Source organism: Trichomycterus rosablanca, chromosome 2, assembly GCF_030014385.1.
Source record: "Trichomycterus rosablanca isolate fTriRos1 chromosome 2, fTriRos1.hap1, whole genome shotgun sequence".
NCBI lineage: Eukaryota > Metazoa > Chordata > Actinopteri > Siluriformes > Trichomycteridae > Trichomycterus > Trichomycterus rosablanca.
In genome coordinates this window covers 37,073,529-37,099,819 of record NC_085989.1, presented here as the reverse complement: position 1 = coordinate 37,099,819, position 26,291 = coordinate 37,073,529, and the positions used below count along the sequence as shown (strand labels likewise).

The window sequence follows — 26,291 nt, the reverse complement described above, 5'->3', positions numbered from 1 at the left end:
CATGTGAGGATACTTTCTTTATTTGTATTATTCATTTATTTATTAAATGTGGGATTTATTTCATTTTAGTTTTTTTACACAAACGCAGCATTGTTTTGCATAGTTTGTACCTACCTCAAAAAAAGGGCATTCATTATTTAGATAAATAAAAGATAAGCACAAATACAGTACATTGGTTACATTCATATATATTTAACAGCATTTTATTTTTTAAAGAGAAACAATAAAAGGAAACTTTGTCATAATTTGTCTTCAATTTAAAAAATCGTATCGTAAACCCAGTATCGTGAATCGCATTGCATCGTGGGAAGAGTGTATCGTTACATCCCCAAGATCTAGTCTTTTTTATTCACTTATGTTATTTAAAGCATGACTAATGGAACTATTACACATTAAAATCACAAACGGTGGCCGTATCGGGTCAGTATGGAGTTAGTTGAAATGATTTGGATTTTGCATCGTGTTCCAATATAAAGGACTCTGATGTTGTTAGAAAGAGCTTTAATACCCAGACTGCATCCTTTTTAAATTTCGATCAGCATGTTTGACACTTTTTACCGCTTGTAATAAACTGTTTGTCACTGGCTGTGTATACACATTCACTACATTACACTGTTTTTCATTTAATAATGCGTGAAGCTGGGTTGATATGAAACAGTAAAAACTTGACTGAATTTGCATCCCTGGTGTAGTCATAATCTTTCTTCTCTCCTAAAATGACTCCGGTATAGCATGTTTTACTCTAGGCACACTAGCAGTTAGATTAGAAGTTAAAAGTTCTTGACCTTAGCATGAACTTTTACTCAGATGACGTTCATAGTGCAAGCAGTGCTTCAGTTACAGCCTTGAGGCGTGTAACACCACCAAAAGTTTGTGTTGCTATAATTAAAAGTTATAGCAGGTAACTGCTATATCTGAACCCTCCTGCTCCCTTGGCAGCTACGTGTCTAGTCTTTGTCCATCCCTAATGTGTACGTGAGACAGCCTCTGTAACAACATTTTTCAGCATGTGCCAAATTTTTAACCTCAATCCACCTTTAAAAACATAATTCATATAAATAAAATCTGTCCTTACAGTTTCACCATATGCAGTCTGACAAATGCAACTGTACTTTTCTTGTTTGGTCTTTTGTCTCCCACTAAAGCCCACACTAACTCCCTGAGTGGCAAAGTGGTGCAGTAAACAGGTGCTTATTAATTTGAAACACTAATAAGGTAGCAGGTTCAATGAAGTTGAGAACAAATTGCACAACCTGCACTTTTCAGACAACGCAAGTCTTCCTCACTCTCAAATGAGCACTCTTCGTTCTACCACCATATACTCACCGGCCATTGCTTGAGTTTAAAACGTGACTCATTCCACCACGCAGACACTGGCTGAAAATATTTCCACTCGCCCACACGTACTCCACAGACCCTTGACAGCTTTACGCAGGCAACGGAGAATTCATGCAGCTGAACGGTGCGAGATGTAAGAGTTTAAATATAATCACTGAGCCTGGCTGAACAGAGACGCGAGACGGCAGAGAGAGCTCCACACGCCCACGGACTAACCCTCCTCAACTCAAAAAAGCCTCTTTATTTCCTGCTGCACACACTCAGCCCTCCACCCTCCCGACATCGGACCAGTACGGCAGTCAGGAAACACGGCCACCACCAATCAGGCCGCAAGTGGCAGTTTTGAAGGGAGGAGGGGTGGTGAAAGGGTGTGAATAATCTGGCTTGGCCGCTTTTTCCTGTGTTGCCACATGCATGCTTACTAAGCAAACATAGACACACCTCTTTAAATGTCTCTTGGTTCTGGAGGAAACTTTCAACATTATTAGGGAATCAAATCAGACTGAAATGCTTACCGTGTTTGCATTTCCCAAGACAACTCTCATAACAGAGAGTCATAACTAAACCACACAATCTTACTCAATAGAACAATACCCAGGCTTCCAAATGAGATCCAAGCATTAGTGACGCAAGAGTCCAAGTCACGAGGTTGCCAGCAGGTGACCAAAAATTTTTCATCAGTAGACAAAGAAAACAGAATTAGGAAGTAATCAAAAACAGGAAACACATGGTGGGGAAACAGATGGACTAATGGCAACTGCATATCCATCAATGGAGTCAGAAAGTTTATTAATAGTCTCAATTAGGGGTGTCAGTGATTAGCCGGTAAATCAGTATCCGACAAAGAACTTAATGTATGATTACTGCTGACAGTTAAAAATGTCATTTTAAAATAGTTTAAAAATAGTTTACCCACCATGGCTGGATTACTGACCGGGCCAGTGGGGCCAGCGCCCAGGGGCCCTTGAGGTCAACTCTTTGCCCAGGGGCCCAGACTATCCTTAATCCGTACTTGTTACCCACCCTCAATGTGCATGCGTCAGCTCTGTGTATAGCCACATTCTGAGTTTCTAAACTGAACTTTAAAATAAAATTTTTGTGCCACTATGGAGTCAAGACTGTATGGTAAACTGTGCTTTATATTTTAATGGGATGCTGTAAGCTTGTCAGTTATCAAAAACCATCAAATAGCTTGTCAGCAGGAAGCAGTTTTGCAGCGCAACATGCAAATGGCGTAAACACAGCAGTAAAAAGCAATACGCGTCCAGCCTCAGGGTGACCAATGCACAAAATATGTATCATATGAATGCAACCTTTGCAAGTTATGCAAGTTTGATGCGGTGTAGAATAAACTCTTCTAGTGTTAGGATAGGTTTGGCCATGATTCATTGGGTGGAAAATATCCATACAGTAACTTAGATAATTAATTGAATGCCGCCAAAAGTTGCCAGTGATTTTGATTTGGCTAGTAACGTGTCTAGATTAATAGTGCTAATTTAATTGCACTCATAAAAACATGCATGAAAAAATGGTATCTTGTCAAGGTCAGAAAGAAAAAAACAAACTAGCACCTTATGCTAAGCGTAAATTTGTGTGGATGATCAAATGTAATAAAAAAAAAACAGGCCTGCAATTAAATTAGCAGCTGCTGCAATTTGGGTAACACTTTGGGCAATCAAACAAGCTTTATATCACCGTGGGTTAAATATAGCCTCTGCAAATATATCCTGTCTGCACTGAGGGCAGCACGGTAGCTCGGTGGGTAGCATAGCTAACATGGCAGTAATGTAGAACAGTATAATAAACAAAAACACATGCAGAACCATCTTACACAAGTCAATAGCAAACAGTTCATTACCTATATGAGATTGCTTTACTGGGCAGCATTCTAAACAAAAATACTGTTTTGAAATAATGCACTTGTAAGAAAACTTCTAATTAAATGTACCTGTGTAACTGATGCTAAAACAAAATTATATTATGAATAAATCAATATCAGCAGTCTGGACTTTAGATTATTCAAATCAATACCAACAGCAGGTCGTGATTTAAAACACAGTTTCTACTAAATAAATGCACACTTTTTGGTTCCATCACCCTGGGATGTGTGATAATTTTAGTACATTTAATGAAGCCCGGCATCATTGCAATTCTGGTTCCATCTAATCTTATGGTACAAAGCCAGAAATAACCCACATGCCCACTCTTTATGACAGTAATAAACATCAGTAATCAGCCAGCAGGCAAGAAAAAGTCAACACTGCTTCAGCCAAGCAGTATCACACTTGAAATAAAAATGGAATTGACTTACATAAAAGGTAAGAAATGCTCCAAGCATTCTTTGACAAAACACTGAATTTCTATGTCAGGCACTCACAGAGCCACCCTGGCAGGGTTTCATAAATACTGCCCAAAATCCCAGAAAGACAAATGAAGGGAATTCATCTTCTGGACAAGGTTCCAATCCATAACATTAATAAATGATCTTGGTCACACTGGCTAAAACTTCAGTGAATAGTAAGAGTGAGCAAGAACAACTGAGAAAATCAAATAAATGAAAAGGATTAAGAACACTGCAGATATTTTTCTATTTATATATATATATATATATATATATATATATATATATATATATATATATATATATATATACACAGTACAGGCCAAAAGTTTGGACACACCAGTCAAAAGTTTGGACACACCTTCTCTTCAATGTTTTTTCTTGATTATTTTTATTTTCTACATTGTAGAATAATACTGAAGACATCCAAACTATGAAGAATTATGTAGTGAACCAAAAAGTGTTAAACAAACCAGAATATGTTTTATATTTTACCAACTCTACCTCTGCACAACCCAACTGATGGTCTCAAACACATTAAAAAAGCAACAAATTCCAAAAATTCACTCTAGACAAGGCGCAAACATTCATTGAAAACCATTCCAGGTGGATACCTAATAAAGCTGGTTGAGAAAATTTCAAAGAGTGTGCAAATCTGTCATTAAAGCAAAAGATGGCTACTTTGAAGAATCTAAAATATAAAACATATTCTGGTTTGTTTAACACTTTTTTGTTTACTACATAATTCCATATGTGTTCCTTCATAGTTTGGATGTCTTTAGTATTAATCTACAATGTAGAAAATTTTAAAAAATTAAGAAAAACCACAGGAATGAGAAGGTGTGTCCTAGGGCTGTCGCGCTAACCGCAATTTTGAAATATCGCGGTATAGACCAGCCAACCGCAGGGCATGCCAAGCAACCGCATCACCGCGATATTCACGTTTTTTCTTTTTTTTTTTTTTTTTTTTGCAGGGTCCATCTTGTTTTATACACTTACAATCGGGCGTAATAAATGTTAAATAAATTCATAATGAAAATGAGCTAGGAGCGACATTTTCCCGCAACCTGTTCGCATGCGTTGCTGCTGAGCGTCAGGCTTTGTGTTTTAAAATGTAAACAATCACAACAGGAATTATAAGCAAGTTTATTAATGATCAAATTGAGTTCACACTCAATAAAATACTTGTAATTTAGACTATATTCAAACAGCCTCGGCGAACTAAAACAATTAATGACGGTTAATAAAGCAATAAGCCACGAGAGGCCGTGCATTACTGTGATTTTAGCACGGGGATGACGTTTTTGGCACGACGCGAAGCGGAGTGCCTAAAACTTCTTTCCCCGTGCTAAAATCTTAACAGTAACGCACGGTCTCGAGTGGCTTATTGCTTTTATAAAACGGCGGTCAACATAAAATATAATAAATACAACAATGTTTAATTCATAAATGTATTTATCGTGTATAAACTTACAATAAAGCATTCTTCCGCGACGCAAAATAGTTCGATTAACAGTGTTGCTAGGCAACATGAGGGCGAAAATAACATTAATTTTTTCGATTCAGTGGCGTATTAATATGGAATGATGTGAGGTGGTCCTAGGTGTGCGTTTATCGGGGATTTTACAACGGCTTCGAACGCGGCTCAGCCAATCAGATTTTAGGACCGGAACTATCCGTTTTATAATATGGCATTGCAGCCTGCAAATATTCTCTTGCTGGCTTGCTGGAATGATTTAAATGTATTTTTTCGTTGAATAAAAATGTATTGAAACGAATAATAACTTAAAATGTAGTATATATTGTTATGTTAATTATATCTACTAAATAGATATTTAATAGTGGCGCGATAACCAGGCTAGATTTGCTTTGATCTGTAAAGTCGCATGCAGGATCAGTACACGTGTGAATTAGTGTAACATCGGTAACGTCGGGAACATCTCTACCCCACTCAGATCCTCTCTAAACCACATCAGGTGAACGTGTTGGTTTTTCTAGCGTGCATGATAACGCAGGTTTAAACTCTTACAGACTTTATTCTTTATTCTATTTTTTTTTTTTTATCATATTTTGATTAGATGTGCGTTTAAAATATTTAGCCTAAATTCTTTTTTTTTTCGTTTCACAGTGTATATCTATCCTAGGCTAAAAGCTAAATTTAAACCTTTTTTAATAGAGAAAAGACGCGCATCCCTGCTCTGTTCTGTATTTAACATTAAACACGCATTTCATTGGTCTTAAAGCTGTCTCATCTGTCATTATAAAGCAATAATATACCGAATCATAGCCTAACAATAAAGCTTGTTTATATAGCTCTAAAATCCAGATTAATTAAGTAATTTTCTCAAAAAAAAAAAAAAAAAAAAAAAAAAAGCTGATATCACCGCATACCGCGATATTGAGACAGGTTGAATATCGCAAGGGGAAATTCTTTCACCGCGACAGCCCTAGTGTGTCCAAACTTTTGGCCTGTACTGTATATATATATCTGTGTGTGTGTGTGTGTGTGTGTGTGTGTGTGTGTGTATATATATATATATATATATATATATATATATATATATATATATATATATATATATATATATACAGTGCCTTGCAAAAGTATTCAGCCCCCTTGAACTTTTCAACCTTTTGCCACATTTCAGGCTTCAAACATAACGATATGAAATTGTAATTTTTTGTGAAGAATCAACAAGCGGGACACAATCGTGAAGTGGAACGAAATTTATTGGCTATTTTAAACTTTTTTTAGAAATATAAAACTGAAAAGTGGGGCGTGCAATATTATTCAGCCCCCTTGCGTTAATACTTTGTAGCGCCACCTTTTGCTGCGATTACAGCTGCAAGTCGCTTGGGGTATGTCTCTATCAGTTTTGCACATCGAGATACTGAAATTTTTGCCCATTCTTCCTTGCAAAACAGCTCGAGCTCAGTGAGGTTGGATGGAGAGCGTTTGTGAACAGCAGTTTTCAGCTCTTTCCACAGATTCTCGATGGGATTCAGGTCTGGACTTTGACTTGGCCATTCTAACACCTGGATACGTTTATTTGTGAACCATTCCATTGTAGATTTTGCTTTATGTTTTGGATCATTGTCTTGTTGGAAGATAAATCTCCGTCCCAGTCTCAGGTCTTTTGCAGACTGCAACAGGTTTTCTTCCAGAATGGTCCTGTATTTGGCTCCATCCATCTTCCCATCAATTTTAACCATCTTCCCTGTCCCTGCTGAAGAAAAGCAGGCCCAAACCATGATGCTGCCACCACCATGTTTGACAGTGGGGATGGTGTGTTCAGGGTGATGAGCTGTGTTGCTTTTACGCCAAACATAACGTTTTGCATTGTGGCCAAAAAGTTCGATTTTGGTTTCATCTGACCAGAGCACCTTCTTCCACATGTTTGGTGTGTCTCCCAGGTGACTTTTTATAGATATCTTTGAGAAATGGCTTTCTTCTTGCCACTCTTCCATAAAGGCCAGATTTGTGCAGTGTACGACTGATTGTGTCCTATGGACAGAGTCTCCCACCTCAGCTGTAGATCTCTGCAGTTCATTCAGAGTGATCATGGGCCTCTTGGCTGCATCTCTGATCAGTCTTCTCCTTGTTTGAGCTGAAAGTTTAGAGGAAGTTTAGAGATTTGCAGTGGTCTGATACTCCTTCCATTTCAATATGATCGCTTGCACAGTGCTCCTTGAGATGTTTAAAGCTTGGGAAATCTTTTTGTATCCAAATCCGGCTTTAAACTTCTCCACAACAGTATCTCGGACCTGCCTGGTGTGTTTCTTGGTCTTCATGATGCTCTCTGCGCTTTAAACAGAACTCTGAGACTATCACAGAGCAGGTGCATTTATACGGAGACTTGATTACACACAGGTGGATTCTATTTATCACCATCAGTCATTTAGGTCAACATTGGATCATTCAGAGATCCTCACTGAACTTCTGGAGTGAGTTTGCTGCACTGAAAGTAAAGGGGCTGAATAATATTGCACGCCCCACTTTTTAGTTTTTTATTTCTAAAAAAAGTTTAAAATATCCAATAAATTTCGTTCCACTTCACGATTGTGTCCCACTTGTTGTTGATTCTTCACAAAAAATTACAATTTCATATCGTTATGTTTGAAGCCTGAAATGTGGCAAAAGGTTGAAAAGTTCAAGGGGGCTGAATACTTTTGCAAGGCACTGTATATATATATATATATATATATATATATATATATATATAAATGTATATATATACAGTATGTGGTCATTATATATCATGTGGCTCGAATTTCCCCCATGGGGATCAATAAAGGAATCTTATCTTATATATATATGACCACATAACACTGATTATCTCTTCATCACTGCACCTGTTAGTGGATGGGATATATTAGGCAGCAAGTGAACATTTTATCCTCAAACTTGATGTGTTAGAAGCAGGAAAAATGGGCGAGCGTGAGGGTTTGAGCGAGTTTGACAAGGGCCAAATTGTGATGGCTAGACGACTGGGTCAGAGCATCTCCAAAACTGCAGCTCTTGTGGGGTGTTCCCCATCAGCAGTGGCCAGTATCTATCAAAAGTGGTCCAAGGAAGGAACAGTGGTAAATCGGCAACAGGGTCATGGGCGGCCAAGGCTCATTGATACACGTGGGGAGCAAAGGCTGGCCTGTGCTTGTTTCCTATTCCTAGACGAGCTACTGTAGCCCAAATTGCTGTAGAAGTTAATGCTGGTTCTGATAGAAAGGTGTCAGAATACACAGTGCATCACAGTTTGTTGCGTATGGGGCTGCATAGCCTCAGACCAGTCAGTTAGGAAGGTGGTCATAATGTTATACTTTATCGGTGTATACATGACTGCATCTTTAGGAAGCTTTTGAAAATTTTGCTACCAGCTACTATACTATACTTTTATAATCTACATTCTGAAGTTGATCTGATGTTGTTTATCTTACTTTTCTACATTACTGTCATGTTCACTACATTAAACTATTTTAATGAAACTGTGATGTGTTTTATATTTTGATGAGAGGCTGTAAGCTTGTCGATTACAAGTTAACCATTTATTAAAGATGGTTATTTACTGGTTAAAAGAAATGTGCATCCCTAATGGAAATACTTTAATTCATCAGGATATCAAACAGAAAATCAACAAATGCCCTGCAATGCTTGTGCTTTTTTCTGACAGCTAAAGTAATTTTAGTTGCCACAGCAGCATCTGTTGGATCTATTCTACAACAATATAATTGATCATTACATCCTTCATTTCTGACTGGTTTTGCTCTGAAACTTTTCATTTCAAGCAGAAGCTACAGAATCTTGTTAGAAGCACAAAAACACTTCAATTGCACCTCTCCACTTCCTCTGATATTGTTCCTGAGTAAAAGAGAGCACTTGTGAAATATTTTTTGACCTCAGACACCTCCAGTCACTCTCTGTTCCAGTGTTTCTCTTTAAAACAGAAACCAAGAATAAGAACCTTGAACATCACACAACACCTGAAAACCTTTTTTCCAGACCACAATTCTCAAAAAAACCAGGACTCCTTACACATACCTCTAACGAAGCATATGGTACATTTGCATTTCACTGTACTTTAAGGTCCAACATTATGCTCAATTTATTTGCATGTCACATTTAATACGCAAAGTAGTGTAGAATCTACACATAGAGTTTCAAATGTATAATTTATATACATACACAATGCATATACCAGATAAGCCAACACATGGACTACCCACATTACATGCTAGCAGGTCAGCTGTGACCTGCCAGGACATGGACTCCACAAGACATCGGAAAGAGTCCTGTAGTATCTGGCACCAGGACATAACCAGCAGTTACTTCACTTTAGCTGCATGCTGCAAGAATGATAATCCTACAGTGCATCATGGTGCCATCTCTTCAGCAGGTAAATGGTGCACACGTGCCCAGCCTTCACCAAAATCTGGGAGAAAACAGGAATCACTGGACCATTCAACCTTCTTCCTTTGCTGCAATGTCCAGTTCTGATGCATGCATGCCCTGCATGCCCATTTAGTGCTTTTCTCAATTAACAGGATCTAGCATGGGCACTTTGACTGGCCTGCAACTATGCAGCCTGTCACCTGTCACATTCACCTCATCTGCAATTTGAGCCACAGTAGCATTTCTTATGGTATATACCCAAAACCATAGATTTTGTGTTCTCTGGCATCACTGTGTGGTATTTACCCAACAACCTGTCTGCAATTTGTGGCTTGTCCCTCATCTGACCACTGTCAGTGGGTACTCACCAACGGTCTTCAGTAAGCACCCTTTGCTGTTTGGGAGATTTACTCATTCATTCATTGACTATTTTACCACCACTTTATTCTGTATAGGCACACGGTGGGACTGATTCACTTGACAAAAGGCAGGAAACACCCTGGACAGGTCGCCAGTCCATCACAGGGCAAACACATTTACACACACACTCATACCTTGGTGGACTTTAGTATCTCTAATTAACCTGACTGTGTCTTTGGAGTGTGGGAGGAACCCGAAGCTCCTGATGTTTGTTTGATTATTGGGATTTTAACGTCATGTTTTACACTTTGGTTACATTCATGACAGGAACGGTAGTTACTCATTACACAAGCTTCATCAGTTCACAAGGTTATATCGAACACAGTCTCGGACAATTTAGTATCTCCAATTCACCTCACTTGCACGTCTTTGGACTGTGGGAGGAAACTGGAGCACCCGGAGGAAACCCACGAGGACACGGGGAGAACATGCAAACTCCACACAGAAAGGACCCAGGACCTTCTTGCTGTGAGGTGACAGTGCTACCCACTTAGCCACCGTGCCGCCCACCGGAGCTCCTGAAGAACACCCATGTGGACATGGGAAGAACATGCAAACTCCCCAAAGAAAGGACTTGGACCACTGTATCTGGGAATTGAACCCCAGACCTTCTTGCTGTGAGGCGACAGTGGTACCAGCTTAGCTGTCGTGCCAGCCTGTTTGGGAGATATTTAACCCAATAGCCTGGCCAAAACAGTTTGGTTCTTATCGAGGTCATTCAGGTTTCTATGTTAATCATATCTGCATATTAACATGAGTACTATTAGTAACTACTATTAGCACAACATTTAACATATCCCTTACCGTGCTACAATTGTTAGGAAATAGCACATTGCAAAGCACATTTCATGTGGTTGTCCTAATCTTTTGGCTCATCAGTGTATACACTTGTAATAATGTATATTTATATTTACAGCTGCATATAATGACATCAGATTTCCTTATTGCAGTATTACAATACATAGTTGCAAGCACAGTGTAGATTTTGCACTATTAAGCATTTTGTACTCGCACTCAAACCCAGTTTATCAACAAGTTCACTTGTTCTCAAAACTCCACCACTTTCCTTTTTCTTGACTTTAAAATATTAGTCGTAATTTCGAAAGCGAAGAGTAAATAAAACATTACTAGCTGTGTGGAGAGTCTGTGCATGTCCATGCGCTTCACTACTACCGTACCGTTATCTAGTAACTGTACTAAGTTAGCAGGTTAGCATCTAGCTAAGGTGGTATTTAGTTATTAGCAGTACATGTACTCACGTTCATGCTATCTTTATATTTCTTGCTTCTCCTCCTGGTTTGTTTTCTCTTCCACCGACTGCTGGATATCAGTTACTTTATAAACATACTGAATTATTTACAAACACCGAGTCCTTCATTTTCACTACTTTCACAATTCAAACTACCTTAGATTTGGGGCATTATGGAGATGTGCGAATCAAACTCCCCCAAAGAGTCGACTCTTTGATTCCAGGCATTTATAAAAAGCAGTCATCTCCAAAACCTAAGTGTCAATTACTCACAATAAAACTGACTCCAAAATGTAGAAACAGTGTCAAACTCGCATTAATCAAACCTTCTGATAACTAGTCCAGAACCTTAACCACTAAGCTACCACTGTCCTTTTATTATATTACAAGAGGGAAAAAAGACTATGTAAGTCATCTGAGCAATATGCTTTAAAAAAGACAAATTATATCAGTAACTATTTCACACAAAATAAATAGTTCGCAGAGAATAAATTGTTTGCTGTTGGTAACTTAATACTAGCTAAATATTCACCGAATATTATTAATGTGCAGCAATAATATATCCGTTTAGATTCCCGTTGTGTGGTGCAGAATCGACTCTTAATTTGACTCCATCTATTATTAAGAACGTGGAACCCGAACCGACTCCACCGTTTCTGGAGTCGAACAGTCCTAGTTTTTTGTCAAACCGACATTAATAGTATCCAATGACTGAAAGCTATATAAAGCACACACGTCCCGCCACAAATAGTGACCAATCAAATGACCATAAAGGCGGGTCTGTTTTTCAATTTCCATGAGCGGGCTAGGTTGTCAGTCGGCTGTGTCTCAAACCGCATATTAATGTACTAAATAAAAGGTCAAATTGACCTACTATTTAAAGTGTATTTAGACGTAGCCAGCTAATGTACAATTGATCATATTCTATTATTCAGGCCACAACTTTTATTTTAGATTTTCTTTTATTTATTTATTTATTTATATTATTATTATTATTGTTGTTGTTGTTGTTGTTGTTGTTGTTGTTGTTGTTGTTGTTGTTGTTATTATTATTATTATTATTATTATTATTATTATTATTGGTAACAGTGCTGAACTGGGCACGGTGGCTTAGTGGGTAGCACTGTCGCCTCACAGCAAGAAGGTCCTGGGTTCGATCCCCGGGTGGGGCGGTCCGGGTCCTTTCTGTGCGGAGTTTGCATGTTCTCTCCGTGTCCACGTGGGTTTCCTCCGGGTGCTCCGGGTTTCCTCCCACAGTCCAAAAACATGCAGCCAGGCTAATTGGAGACACTGAATTATCCTATACGCACCTAGCCGCTGGATGCACAAATCAGTGCATTGTAGTGCCGGTCCCAAGCCTGGAAAAATAGGGAGGGTTGTGTCAGGAAGGGTATCCGGCGTAAAAATTGTGCCGGATCATGATCGGCCGAGAGACGACCCCACAACCGAACGGGACAAAGGCAGAGGAACAAGATTGGTAACAGTGCCCAACAGACACTAATGGCCATCTCTGATAAAGGGAAAGTAAGTTTATATTCTTCATTCTCCAACAGTGACTTCTATCTTTGACACAAGCGGCAAAAGAAGACATAAGAAGTAAAACCAAAGAATTACATTTACATATAGTATACAATTACAGTTGTAGCCTAGTGGTTAAGTTACTGGGCAATTAATCAGAAGGTTGTTGGTTCAAGCCCCACCACTGCCAGGTTGCTGCTGTTGGGCCCTTAAACAAGGCCCTTAACCCTCAATTGCTCAGACTGTATACTGTCAGAGTACTGTAAGTCACTTTGAATAAAAAGGTGTCTACTAAATGCTGAAAATGTAAATTTAAACCATATGTTTATTTATTTAGCTTAATTACCTGTGTATCCCAATTAGACTAACCCTGGGGTAGGAGGATAGTGTGGACAGTATTCAATGTCTCACTTATACCCTGGGCAATTTAGAGTAGCAAAGCTACCTTTTTTGAGATGGGAAAAAGCCAGATTGAAAACTCCACACAGACAGTAACCATAATGACAGTAACCACAGAGAGCAACCACAGGTCCACCACTGCCCAGATAACAGACAGGTAGAAAACATTTCTTAATAGCCAGTCATCAAATGTTGTGAAAGTAGTGGACTATTTTGAGCACTGCAGGGACACAGCATTGTCAAGTCCCGTTGAGCAAGCCGAAAGCAACTGTGGCAAGGAAAACTCCCTTAAAAAATTGTGTATGGTGCCACTAAATAAAGTCACTTCTAAGTTGAGAATAGTACTGTCACTCAAAATATGGACACATCATCTTGAATTTGCAGCAATAAACAGCCTCCGCTCTTCTGGGGAGGTTTTGTGCATGTGATAATCGGTGGCTCTACTCGGTCTGGGGTGTCTGCAGGGGGCGGTGAAAGTTACAGTTGGGGAGCTGAATATAACTAGATTGGAAAGAATGGGGAATGCAAGAACATAATGAAAATAGATTTGTTAAATAGATTTGCCTGCCTTGCAATCCACATTTAGGTAATCCCCAAAGTGTTCAATAGTGTCAAAGGCTACTGGAGTTCTCCACACTTTGCAAACCATGAATCTTTGCATGGACCTTTCTTTGCACACATGGACACAGTCATGCTGAAAAGGAAAAGGATTTCCCAAACTGCTGCCAGAACACACATATGTGTATTGTACAATGTATAATGTGCATATTAGATTATTTTATAAAATTGATTTTATACATCTGTCAGCAATGGGTGCAACAAACACCCGAACTCAATAATTAGGAGGGGTGTTCACATACTGTTGACATACTTTTGGCCATATTGTGTTTAAACTAGGGCTGTCGAAGTTAACGCGATAATAACGCATTAACGCAATCTCAATTTAACCCTTGTATTATGGTGAGAAAAAAATACATTGATTATGTTGCGGGTCATTTTTACCCGTATTGTGTAAATCCACTCAACACAGTCAAAAATGAAGTTAAACCAATAAGAAATTATACAAACATTTAGAAGAAACCAGAAGAAGAGATATATAATTTCAACTCTATATTAAATAACTCAATTTCAATTTAAGAAGACACAAACTGAAAAGAACTGATTTAAATTTTTCCCTCTTCACGAACCCTTTTTTTGGGTTTTCAATGTTCAACATTTTCAGTGTTCCCCACATGATGGACAGAATGTGACTGTGTGCTTTCTGCAGATGTATTTCTTACACCTCATACAGCAGGTTACTGTCATCTCGGGAGGGACAGAATTGACATATTTTGCGTTTCTTTGCACCTTTATCCAAAGGATCCATTGTTGGTTGGTCAGATGCCCTGCCCTGGACTTTTGCGATGACAGCTGCAGCTGCTGGGGATCGAGCTGGCCTGGCCCGGTTCTGGATCTTGGGAGTGACGAGTGCTTTGCCTAGTTCTTCCAGGAAAAGTCGACGTCGGTACAGTTTGCTGGCATTCCACTGCTGGTTGATCTCAATCCACAGCACATAGGCATTGTAAGCAGACACGTCCACAATGTTGTAGAAAACCACCAATGGCCAACGGGCAGTCTTGCGCTGGCAGCTATATGTTGCTATGACTTTGTCAAGATTGTCAACTCCTCCTTTGGTGGAGTTGTAATCCAGGATCATTTGTGGCTTCATGTCCTCTCTCGTGCTCAGAGATGCATCTTTGTGCATTGTGCTCATCACAAGAACATTCTTGTTTCTCTTTGGGCAGTAAGAATTAAGTGTTGTTTTCTCTGTGAAAACAAATTTTGAGGAATGCAGAGGTCTTCCTTGCATCTTCAGAATCTCACTGGGAAGTTCTGGCTTATTTTTTCTGACTGTTCCCAACATAGTCAGCTTTCTCTCCTGAAGTTCATCTCCAAGATGGTAGGATGTAAAGAAGTTGTCACATGTGATGTTATGACCTTGCAGCCCTTCAGTCATCTCCAATACCACACGCATTCCCTGATTCTTTTCAGGTGCTCCTCCAGGTGGCTTTCCAGTATATACTTGCAGGTTCCATGCATAACTGGATTTTGCATCACAGGCTGCCCATATTTTAATGCCATATTTCGCAGGCTTGTTTGGCATATACTGTCGGAAAGTACAGCGTCCTCTGAATGGTACGAGGCGCTCATCCACAGTAACATAGGGGCCAGGATTATACAATAAAGGCAGGATTTCGACCCATTTATCCCAAACATCTCTGATCGCTGCAAGTTTGTCTCTCTCGCGACGACCAGCTCTGGTGTCACGATTGTCAAATCGGATCACACGAGAGATCATGTGAAACGTCTCCAAAGACATTGTTGCTCGGAAGATTGGCCTTCCATTCTCTTCATTCCATAAACTTGCAGTTGCTTCACCCTTTGACCTGTATACTCCAGCTAATACTAGAATTCCAATGTAAGCATGCAAGTCAGTTGGATCCAGTGGCTTCCATTTTTCTTGAAAGACACGCCTCCCCTCCAAGTTGGTCATGTCGAGGATTATCTTCTCTATGGGTGAGGATATGAAGAGCTGAAATGCTGATTCAATATCATCAATTCTTGTGACAGCAAATCTTGTCGGACCAGGCGTCATTTTGATGACATTAGAAGATGACAATCTGCCTCGGCTTTGGTGTGGTGATGTTGACCATTTTATTTTACCATCTTTAGATGTCCATGTCCCCTGTGTGGATGACAATTGTTGCGTGTCTTGGTTTTCATCTGATGAAGGGACACCGGCAGACTCGTCCTCTGAATCCTCCTCATCATGGGAAAATTGACAATCTGGATCATCAACAGCATTGTAGTCTGGCTCTGAAGGATCCTCCGTCTCTGAAATCTCTTCCTCTACATCACTATCCCAGTTCATAAGCTGCGATAAAACTTCTTCAGCTGTAAATTGTTTGGAGCTCATTTTGGTGTATGCCCCCAAAGAAAGGGCATGGAAACAGTGACCATGACAGGGGAGATTAAGTCCCTCTTCCACACACACACACACACACACACACACACACACACACACACACACACACACACACACACACACACACACACACACACACACACACACACACACACACACACACACACACACACACACCTGGTTCTGAATGGCTATTCAGAGGCAGTCAAAATAAAAAATATCAAAGAGACATGTTTATTTTGGATTTGAACAGCTTGTTTTTGTCTGGGTCAAAATGACCCACAACATCATCTTTGTATACAAACTCTGTGCAGACAATCCACGACACATCAAAGTGTCCAGATTTTACACAGGAGTTCATGACCCTAGATGAGAAAAACTCATAAAATATCTTGGAAAAAAAGTAAGGATAACCTGCACTTTGGTCCACTCAAAAATTGAAATGGGTCAAATTGACCCCAAACATAATACAAGGGTTAACGCGATTAAGATAAATAGTGCCATTAACGCAAATTCTAGTTCATGTTGAGACTTGACTGGTAGAACAAACGTTTTAATGTCGGACTTGCCACCGTTTTTCATTTGCGGTTTGTTAACAAAATGTAAAAGAGCGTCGTAGCATCTGCACTTGCATAATAAAGAAATAAATACACGCTATATTCACAAGTTGTCGGGAGCAGAACACTTTATTAACTTATTCTGTTACGGTAAAGAATACCGGACAGCTGAGTCAAGCACGTTAGTTCATGAGCTATGGAAGCCCCAAAGGGTCAAAACACACTCACTTCGTGTAGAAACGTCCATCAAATCATTGGATAGTATTACTGCCTAGTATGTGAGTGAATAAAACTCCCTTACAGTTTTCTCTTGTCCCAGCAGTTTTTAACATTAGTACATTTAGCATAAAACGTAAAACACCATTTTAATTGTAACATTTCACTTAAAAATCCTTGTTTTCTATAACATTTACACAGATTTTTCTTAATGCGATTAATCGCGATTAACTATATGAAATTTTGAGATTAATCGCGATTAAAAATTTTAATCGTTTGACAGCCCTAGTTTAAACCTAAATGCTTTAACAGCAAGCCAAGTGCATTTAAAACCTTTAGCAACACTTGGGTATAGCATACACAGTCTTAATGATGTGTTGAGAATGTTACTGTGCTCACCATTTTCTGATGTTCTATGTGACCATGGAACCCCAAAGCTCAGCTTACATGTCAAGGCTGATCCTGTATCCATACATCCTTTAGTGTGCAAGCATTTTACATAAAAAAATACAACTAATTTAAATAAGTAAAAATAAAATTAAACAAACTTTGTGCTGCAACCAGAAATCATTGATTCCCAAAGACATGCAGTGTAGAAAAGACAAATAATCAACTACTTTTGTTAATCAATATAATTTTATTGCAAATAGCTCATTTAGATTTACACACAATGATTTGACTTTTTACTTCAATATGAAAAAAGCTTAACAAGCATAATTTAAGCCAAATCACTTACTCACTACATTAAATATTACAGTAAGATTAAAAAAGGAAAAAGAAATCTAAATATTAATGCAAATAAAGTTTTAAAATGCTTGTATATAAATTGCACCTGGTTTAGTTATTTTTAAAAAATTGGCATTAGTTGGAAAGGTTTTACATATTAAGTAGGGCTGGCACCGTTCTGGTACTCTGTATTGGTCCGATATTGTCCCAAATCACTGGATCGATATTGGAAGGAAAAAGACATGTAATCCGATCCGATACTGTTGCTTAAAGTAAATAACACAATGTAAATAAGGCCATTAAAAACAAAAACACTGTTCAAACACAATAAAAATCGCTATATAAATGATAAATCTCTCACCTGAGATAAAGAAAACCTATCTTGTCCTGGCTTGGAGATCTCTCACATCCTCAACGATGCCTACTGTGTAAGTAAAGTAATATGTTTTAAATGCCAACTTTTCTGCTTTAAAAGAAAAAAAACAACCACACATTAATATGTTTCCCTTTAAATAAGGTCAAGTTCCACATAGTTCACACTCCGGTCCTGATAAAGTGATTTATGGATTACAACCAGACAGCTCTGCCACTTCTTTACAGATTTTGGTAGCTTGTTTCCTGTAAAGTGGACTAAGTTGTTTAGCTTGTGATACTACTTGCAGATTCCCTTTTAGGTTGTCTCCAAGGCGTACGGCATCCTGGTATGTCTTCGCCTCTTCCTTCACCTCTACGGTCAGCCTATTTTGTTCCTTTAAAAGCCAGCTGGTCATCGCCTCAAGCTTTGGACCCACCGCCATGATGGCTTTGACAGCTTGGCACAGCTCCTTGATGTTCTCCTGAGTCTGCTTCAGCTTGTCAGGCACATTATCGTCTGGTGTCACAGTCAAACTGAAGTCATAGCCCTTCATTTGCAGTTGCACTTGGTGTATGTCTAAATCATGTCAAGAAATAATAAACCAAATAGGACAGGAATAAAAGGGAATCAGATTTACAGTATAACAATCGTGTGATTTCTAATCAGACAATACATTAACAAAAGTGTTTCATAAAGAGTCAAAATATGCAAAATACACGATCAGCCATAACATTAAAACCACCTCCTTGTTTCTACACTCACTGTCCATTTTATCTGCTCCACTTACCACATAGAAGCACTTTGTAGTTCTACAATTACTGACTGTAGTCCATCTGTTTCTCTACATACTTTTTTTAGCCCTCTTTCATGCTGTTCTTCAATGTGTAGGACCCCCACAGGACCACCACAGAGCAGGTATTATTTGGGTGGTGGATCATTCTCAGCACTGCAGTGACACTGACATGGTGGTGGTGTGTTAGTGTGTGTTGTGCTGGTAGGAGTGGATAAGACAGCAATGCTGATGGAGTTTTTAAACACCTTAGTATCACTGCTGGACTGAGAATACTCCACCAACCAAAAATATTCATCCAACAGCGCTCCGTGGGCAGCGTCCTGTGACCACTGATGAAGGTCTAGAAGATGACCAACTCAAACAGCAGCAATAGATGTGCGATCGTCTCTGACTTTACATCTACAAGGTGGACCAACCAGGTAGGAGAGTCTAATAGAGTAGACAGTGAGTGGACATGGTATTTAAAAACTCCATCAGCGCTGCTGTGTCTGATCCACTCATGCCAGCACAACACACACTAACACACCACCACCATGTCATTGTCACTGCAGTGCTGAGAATCATCCACAGATAATACCTGTTCTGTGGAGGTCCTGTGGGGGTCCTGACCATTGAAGAACAGGGTGAAAACAGGCTAAAATGGACAATGTGTGTAGAAACCAGGAGATGGTTTTAATGTTATAGTTGATCAGTGTAAGATTTAAGCTAATACTGCCACCTAGAGATAACTGTTCAACTTTACAATGCTCTGACTCACAGTGTTCTTCTTTAATCTTCTGCAGACACTTAGAAAGGCTGTCATCAGGAGAACAGTGATAGCTGTCCATCAGATTTTGTCGTTTCTCCTTCATGCTCTCAAAGTTTTTCTGCTGCTTTTCAAATGTTTCTCCAAATTCACTAAAGCGATGGTCAAGATCAGCTTTGCCAACATACCGCACCATAATCTTGACATCTTCGGGTTCGAAACCTGAGCAAGAGTAGGTGTTACATTAGTGTTTATTATAGTAATGGAGCATTAATGTGTTTTCAAGTTGAGTAGAGAGACGAGTAGAATTCAAAATTATGAGGACTGACCGTTATGGTTTGAACGAGCCGTTTGTCCATACTGTGGTTGCCCAACTATAGGCTGTCGCTGCAAAACAAATGGTTTGAATGAACAAACACTACATGTATAAGGACTCCTTTCCACAAGCATGCTGGCTACCCAAATAGCCCAAGTGGACTCATGTAGAATTCATGTAGTAGTCCATTCTCAGGAAGTGACAACTTGATAAATCCATGGCTTTAACCCCAGTTTCACAATGAGCTGAAAATTAACAGCATTTTAAGCACTGGCTTTAAATGATTTCCATCATTCAAAATAAAGGCCAAAATTCCATGTCTGACTTGCTAACCAGGACACTGTGTACTGCACTTTTTAATACTCTTCAGCAATGACTTTATACTGGTCAGGCTGGTTCAGTCACTGCTTTATCCAATGCAAATGCAAATATTAAAAGCAAATACCTAGAGACATAATAATAGATTGTGTGAATGTGAATGTGTGAACTCCTTCATAACCAAAATGTCTGACAGAACTTTATAATACTGTGTTCATTCAATTTTTAGTTAGTTACTGATTTAATGATTTCTGGAACTAATGGGAGCACACTTCTTTGTTTATATATCATTGTGTTTTTTAATATGCTGGGTCAAAAAATTACATAGGACATATTCATTTTTCATTCATGTTTTCACCTTTTGCCCTGTACATCAGACCCACCGCAACCCTGAATAGCATAAAGCAGTAGTAAAACAATGAATAAATGATTAAACACCTGGCAACAATGGGTGTGGTTAAAACAACTAAACCTAAAAATAGGAGGATACACATCACGTTCACTCCAAAAACATGCCTGTATGTTTACTGCCCACTTTAAACTACTTTAATATGTCAGTACATGCTGTGATTGTTTTTAATGAATGTTTTTGCTTGTATGTATTTAAATGTTTTAGAAGCAGAAACTTTGAATTTTAAAGTTTTAATTCTTAATAGAAAAACAAAACACTTGCAAAAATCAATAAAATGATGTCCCATACAAGTAAGTGTATGTAAAGTTCTAAATGTAACTGCCAATATGCGTGAGGGTGGTACAGTGGTAGCCTAGTGGGTAGAGCTTTGAGCTTTCAATCGAGAGATTGTCGGTTAAAATCCTATGCAGCCACTGTTGGACCCTTGAGCAAGGCCCTTTACCCAGTGTGCTTGAGGGGTGCAGTGCAATGGCTGACCCTGCGCTCTGACCCCAGCTTCCAAACAAGCTGAAATATAGGAGAAAAAAATCATTGTAGGTACTATACACGTGTATTTGTATATATGACAAAAGCATTCTATTCTAATTTAATCTAATGGAGTTAAGGTCAGGGCTGTGAATCTCACTTTGAGCACAGGGAAACAACCAGGCTAGAACAGATAAGTGCCTCCCCAAAAACTGTAACAAACCTGAAAGCAAATAATTTATTAAATAATAAATGTATTTATTTACAACCCCAAATCAGAAAAAGTTGTGACAGCGTGGAAAATACAAATTTAAAAAAAACAAAAACACAGAGTTTCTTACATTTACTTTGACATTTATTTGATTGCAGACAGTCTGAACCTGAGATATTTCATGTTTTATCTGCTCAACTTTCATTTATTAATAAACATCCATTCCTGCATTTCAGACCTGCAACACATTCCAAAAAAGTTGGGAAAGTAAAGCATTTACCACTTTGTAATGATGTTATTCCTTTTCATCACACTTAATAGATGTTTTGGCACCGAGGATATTAAGTGATTTAGTGTAACAGGTGTTATTTTGTCCCATTCTTCCTGCAAACACGTCTTAAGATGTGCAACAGCACGGGGTCGTTGTTGTCGCATTTTTCCTTTCAAAATTCTCCACACACTCTCTATTGGGGACAGTTCAGGACTGCAGGCAGGCCAGTCCAGTACCCATACCCTCTTCTTCTGCAGCCATGCCTTTGTAATGTGTGCAGCATGTGGTTTGTTGAAAAATGCATGGACGTCCTTGGAAAAGATGACGTCTTGAAGGCAGCATATGTTGCCCTAAGATCTCAATGTACTTTTCAGCATTAATGCTGCCATCACAGAAGTGTAAATGACCTTTGCCAAGGGCACTGACACAGTCCCATACCATGACAGACCCTGGCTTTTGGACTTGTAGCTGATAACAGTCTGGATGGTCTTTTTCGTCTCTGGTCCGGAGCACACAGCGTCCATTTTTTCCAAAGAAGACCTGGAATGCTGATTCATCTGACCACAATACACGTTTCCACTGTGTGATGGTCCATCTTAGATGCCTCTGAGCCCAGAGAAGTCGACGCTGCTTCTGGACATGGTTAACATAAGGCTTCTTTTTTGCACAGTAAAGTTTTAAGTGGCATTTGTGCATGTAACTCTGTATTGTAGTGCTTGACAAAAGTTTGCCAAAGTAATCCCTCACCCATGTGGTTATATCAGCTATTGTTGAGTGGTGGTTCTTGATGCAGTGCCGTCTAAGGGATCAAGGATCACAAGCGTTCAGCTTAAGCTTGCGACTAAAATTCCTCCAGATTCCTTAAATCGTTTAATGATATTATGCACTGTAGAGGGAGAAATATGCAATTCCTTTCCAATCTTTCTTTGAGGTACATTGTTTTTAAACATTTCAATCATTTTCTCATGCATTTGTTGACAAACTGGAGATCCTCTGATCATCTTTGCTCATCAAAGACTTAGCCTTTCCTGGATGCTGCTTTTGTACCAAACCATGATTACAATCACCTGTTGACACCTGCTGTTTGGAATCACATCATTATTTAGTTTTTTCACCTCATTAGTAGCCCTAAATACCCCGTCCCAATGGGGGTATATTAACAAATGAAATGTAGTTTAGCAGACAAAACATGAAATATCTCAGGTTCAGACTGTCTGCAATCAAATGAAAGTCAAAGTAAATGTAAGGAACTCTGCATTTTTATTGTATTTTATTAACTTTTTCTGATTTGGGGTTGTAGTTGAAAATAAACTGATTTATATACACCTATTAGCAATGTAAATGGCCAAAACACACAACACATATACACACACACAACTAATATTGTGACACAATTTGACTCTATTTGCTATTTGTCTGCACCCACAACACAAGTAGTACACATTACCTATAGCTGTGTCATTAACAGCATACCATCGTAATAAACAAAACAATCTAGCCTGCGACATATGATTGTAAAGTAGAAGAACACACCACATGTTTGCTTTTTTGTGATTTGGTTTTTAACAAATGTACTATCTCCCGGGGGTTAAACAACGGCGACACAAGAACTACACTTTAACGCAAAGCAGACTGCAGTGTTTTTGTTACAGTAATAATAATAATAATAATAATAATAATAATAATACATTTTATTTGTTGGTGCCTTTCATGACACTCAAGGTCACCTTACATCAACTAAAACAAGAATTAAAACATACAATAAGTTATTACAACTACAACAAACAAATTATCACAACACACAAGCATAAAACAAAAAGTACAAGATATGTTAAAGTGAATAAGCCAGTTTAAAAAGATGAGTTTTAAGAGCCGTTTTGAATTCTGCGATGGATTGCAATGTTCGAATATGGGTGGGGAGTGTGTTCCAGAGTTTAGGTGCAACATAGGAGAAAGCCCTGGTACCCATTGTACTAAGGCTAATGGCTGGTTCTGCCAAAAAACCTGCTGAGGAAGATCGCAACGAGCGGGAAGGAGTGTAAAACTGTAGAAGGTCTGTGAGATATGCAGGGGATAAATTATGAAGTGCCTTGAATGTCAGTAATAAAATGTTAAAATTGATCCGTTGTGATACAGTGTGAGAGTATAGAAAGCTGTAGGCTGTAGTCAAATACTGACAGCACAGAAATAAACCAAACTGTAGTGTTAACGTCCTACCTCTTCCTCAGACGAATCAGAGCTACCGCAGCACAGAGAACGGCAAACCCGCACACAGAACATTTGACCTAAAACTGACCACCGCTCTCACTTGTAGAAACCAAAAGCGCTGTTATCATGACGTCAGAACCGTCCGAATCACGAGTTGGGATAAGAGCGCAGATAGCACCTGCTGAAGGTATTTTTTCGCAATAACTTCCTTATTGTTCTCCACCCAGTGGAAGTAGACTCTAGTACAGTGCACTTCGTGCCAACACTTCGCACATTGTGCCCCATACCGCTATATGAAGTTCATATTGGTTCATTTTACCTAGTTTTGTCCTGGTCAGGGTCGCAGTGGATCCAGTGCCACCCAGAATACCTATAGGCCAGTGCTGTCCAAACTTCTTTCTAGGTGGGCCATATTTGAATATGTGAAAGTGCCCGGGGGCCAACCGTCCCTGATGACATTATTTTAAACGATAAAATAAGCATATTAAAGCAATAAGCCACGAGAGGCCGTGCATTACTGTGATTTTAGCACGGGGATGACGTTTTTGGCACGACGCGAAGCGGAGTGCCTAAAACTTCTTTCCCCGTGCTAAAATCTTAACAGTAACGTACGGTCTCGAGTGGCTTATTGCTTTTATAAAACGGCGGTCAACATAAAATACAATAAATACAACAATTTTTTATCATATATGTATTTATTGTGTATAAACTTACAATAAAGCATTCTTCCGCGACGATTAACAGTGTTGCTAGGCAACATGAGTGCGAATATAACATTAACTTTTTCTATTCAGTGGCGTATTAATATGGAATGATGTGAGGTGGTCCTAGGTGTGAGTTTATCGGGGATTATAAAACGGATAGTTCCGGTCCTAAAATCTGATTGGCTGAGCCGCGTTCGAAGCCGTTGTAAAATCCCCGATAAACTCACACCTAGGACCACCTCACATCATTCCATATTAATACGCCACTGAATAGAAAAGTTAATGTTATTTTCGCCCTCATGTTGCCTAGCAACACTGTTAATCGAACTATTTTGCGTCGCGGAAGAATGCTTTATTGTAAGTTTATACACGATAAATACATTTATGAATTAAACATTGTTGTATTTATTATATTTTTTGTTGACCGCCGTTTTATAAAAGCAATAAGCCACTCGAGACCGTGCGTTACTGTTATGATTTTAGCACGGGGAAAGAAGTTGTCATCCCCGTGCTAAAATCACAGTAACGTACGGCCTCTCGTGGCTTATTGCTTTATTTTACAACGGCTTCGAACGCGGCTCAGCCAATCAGATTTTAGGACCGGAACTATCCGTTTTATAATTAAGCAATAGAACACGAGAGGGAGTGTGTTATCGCGAATAACATCACGGCTGTGATTCGGTCGCGATAACACACTCCCTCTCGTGTTCTATTGCTTTTATACAACAGTTTTTACAAAATAAAGAAATAAAATAAATCAAAGAAGCCTTGAATTTCATAATAAATATGCTTTAATATTGACAATACCTTCCGCCAAAAAGTAGTTCCACAACGAATATAAAGTTTAACACTACAAAGCAAGCATCCCAAGTTGCAAAAACTCATTTCAGGGAGGTAAGAACAACAAGAAGAAAAAGTCAAGAACCTCCGAAGAGAAAAAAAAAGAAATAAAAAACATCTTGCACACACCAAAGGATATAGGTGAGAACAGAAGTTTTAGGAGCTGCTAACTGGGCTATTAAGCTAACTGTTCGCGTTACAAACACATTAATGTTCCCTACATAGTGCACTAGATTGTGTATCGGATAACGCATTCATGTTCACTACATAGTGCACTAGACAATATATTAGACAACTGATTTATGTTCCCTACACAGTGCGCTAGATTGTGTATCAGATAACAGATTTATGTTCCCTACACAGTGCGCTAGAATGTATATCAGATAACGGATTTAAAACGCGATCGGGAAACAAAGGCTGTGTCGCCTGCATGCGCGTTTGTGTGCATGAAGCTTGTCGTTACTGGCAACCAGCCCCGGTTCTGGACTGCTTTGCTTGGGGGGGCAAAGACACAATTTGGGGGGGCAATGCCACCCTCAGCCCCCCACTAGCCCCGGTTCTGGACTGCTTTGCTTGGGGGGGCAAAGACACAATTTGGGGGGGCAATGCCACCCTCAGCCCCCCACTAGCCCCGGTTCTGGACTGCTTTGCTTGGGGGGGCAAAGACACAATTTGGGGGGGCAATGCCCTCCTCAGCCCCCCCCTAGCGCCGGCCCTGCTGGCAACGCGTCAGCGGAGTAATACAGTTGTGGTGTGAAAAGACCGTGCTGTTATCACGAATATCAGCACAGTTAGAACGCTTCTCAACCAATCAGATTGTAAGGTTGGAACTAACTGTTGTATAAAAGCATATAAATATTTTCACACAGCGAACAGCACCCAAATGTAAGCATTCAGATGAACAAATCAGAACACACAGAACAAGCTATCTGAATTTCTAACTAAACTTTAAAACTTTCAGAAACTCTTTTGCGATTTGCGAAAACTCTGCTTAATGTGGCTTTATGTAACAAAAAGAACGACACAGGAACTCTGAG

At 39.2% G+C, this 26,291-nt stretch overlaps 3 protein-coding genes across 5 annotated transcripts in view; all 3 read right to left on the bottom strand.

The window, feature by feature from the left end:
- The window catches only part of hycc1 (hyccin PI4KA lipid kinase complex subunit 1), a 55,055-nt gene extending 43,699 nt beyond the window's left edge, over positions 1 to 11,356 (bottom strand). The window contains exon 1 of one of the 3 annotated variants that reach the window (XM_063015068.1): positions 11,246 to 11,356. The gene's annotated coding sequence lies outside the window, so the exon portion shown is untranslated. Of the gene's footprint in view, positions 1 to 1,326; positions 1,464 to 11,114; positions 11,174 to 11,245 lie in introns of those variants that run through there. The other 2 variants (XM_063015084.1, XM_063015077.1) reach the window with 2 other exon arrangements.
- A 3,072-nt stretch (positions 11,357 to 14,428) lies between these two features.
- On the bottom strand, positions 14,429 to 16,108 carry LOC134301514 (piggyBac transposable element-derived protein 4-like). The gene has a single exon (XM_062986246.1). It carries the CDS (start codon positions 16,106 to 16,108, stop codon positions 14,429 to 14,431), a length of 1,680 nt encoding a protein of 559 aa, XP_062842316.1.
- Positions 16,109 to 17,651: 1,543 nt separating this feature from the next.
- On the bottom strand, positions 17,652 to 24,464 carry si:ch73-345f18.3 (uncharacterized). The gene is made up of 4 exons (XM_062990813.1): positions 24,425 to 24,464; positions 19,839 to 19,896; positions 19,522 to 19,731; positions 17,652 to 18,547 (listed from the first exon to the last, which is right to left on the bottom strand). Exons 3-4 carry the CDS (start codon positions 19,703 to 19,705, stop codon positions 18,177 to 18,179), a joined length of 555 nt encoding a protein of 184 aa, XP_062846883.1. The 5' UTR covers positions 19,706 to 19,731; positions 19,839 to 19,896; positions 24,425 to 24,464; the 3' UTR covers positions 17,652 to 18,176.
- Positions 24,465 to 26,291: the final 1,827 nt, after the last annotated feature.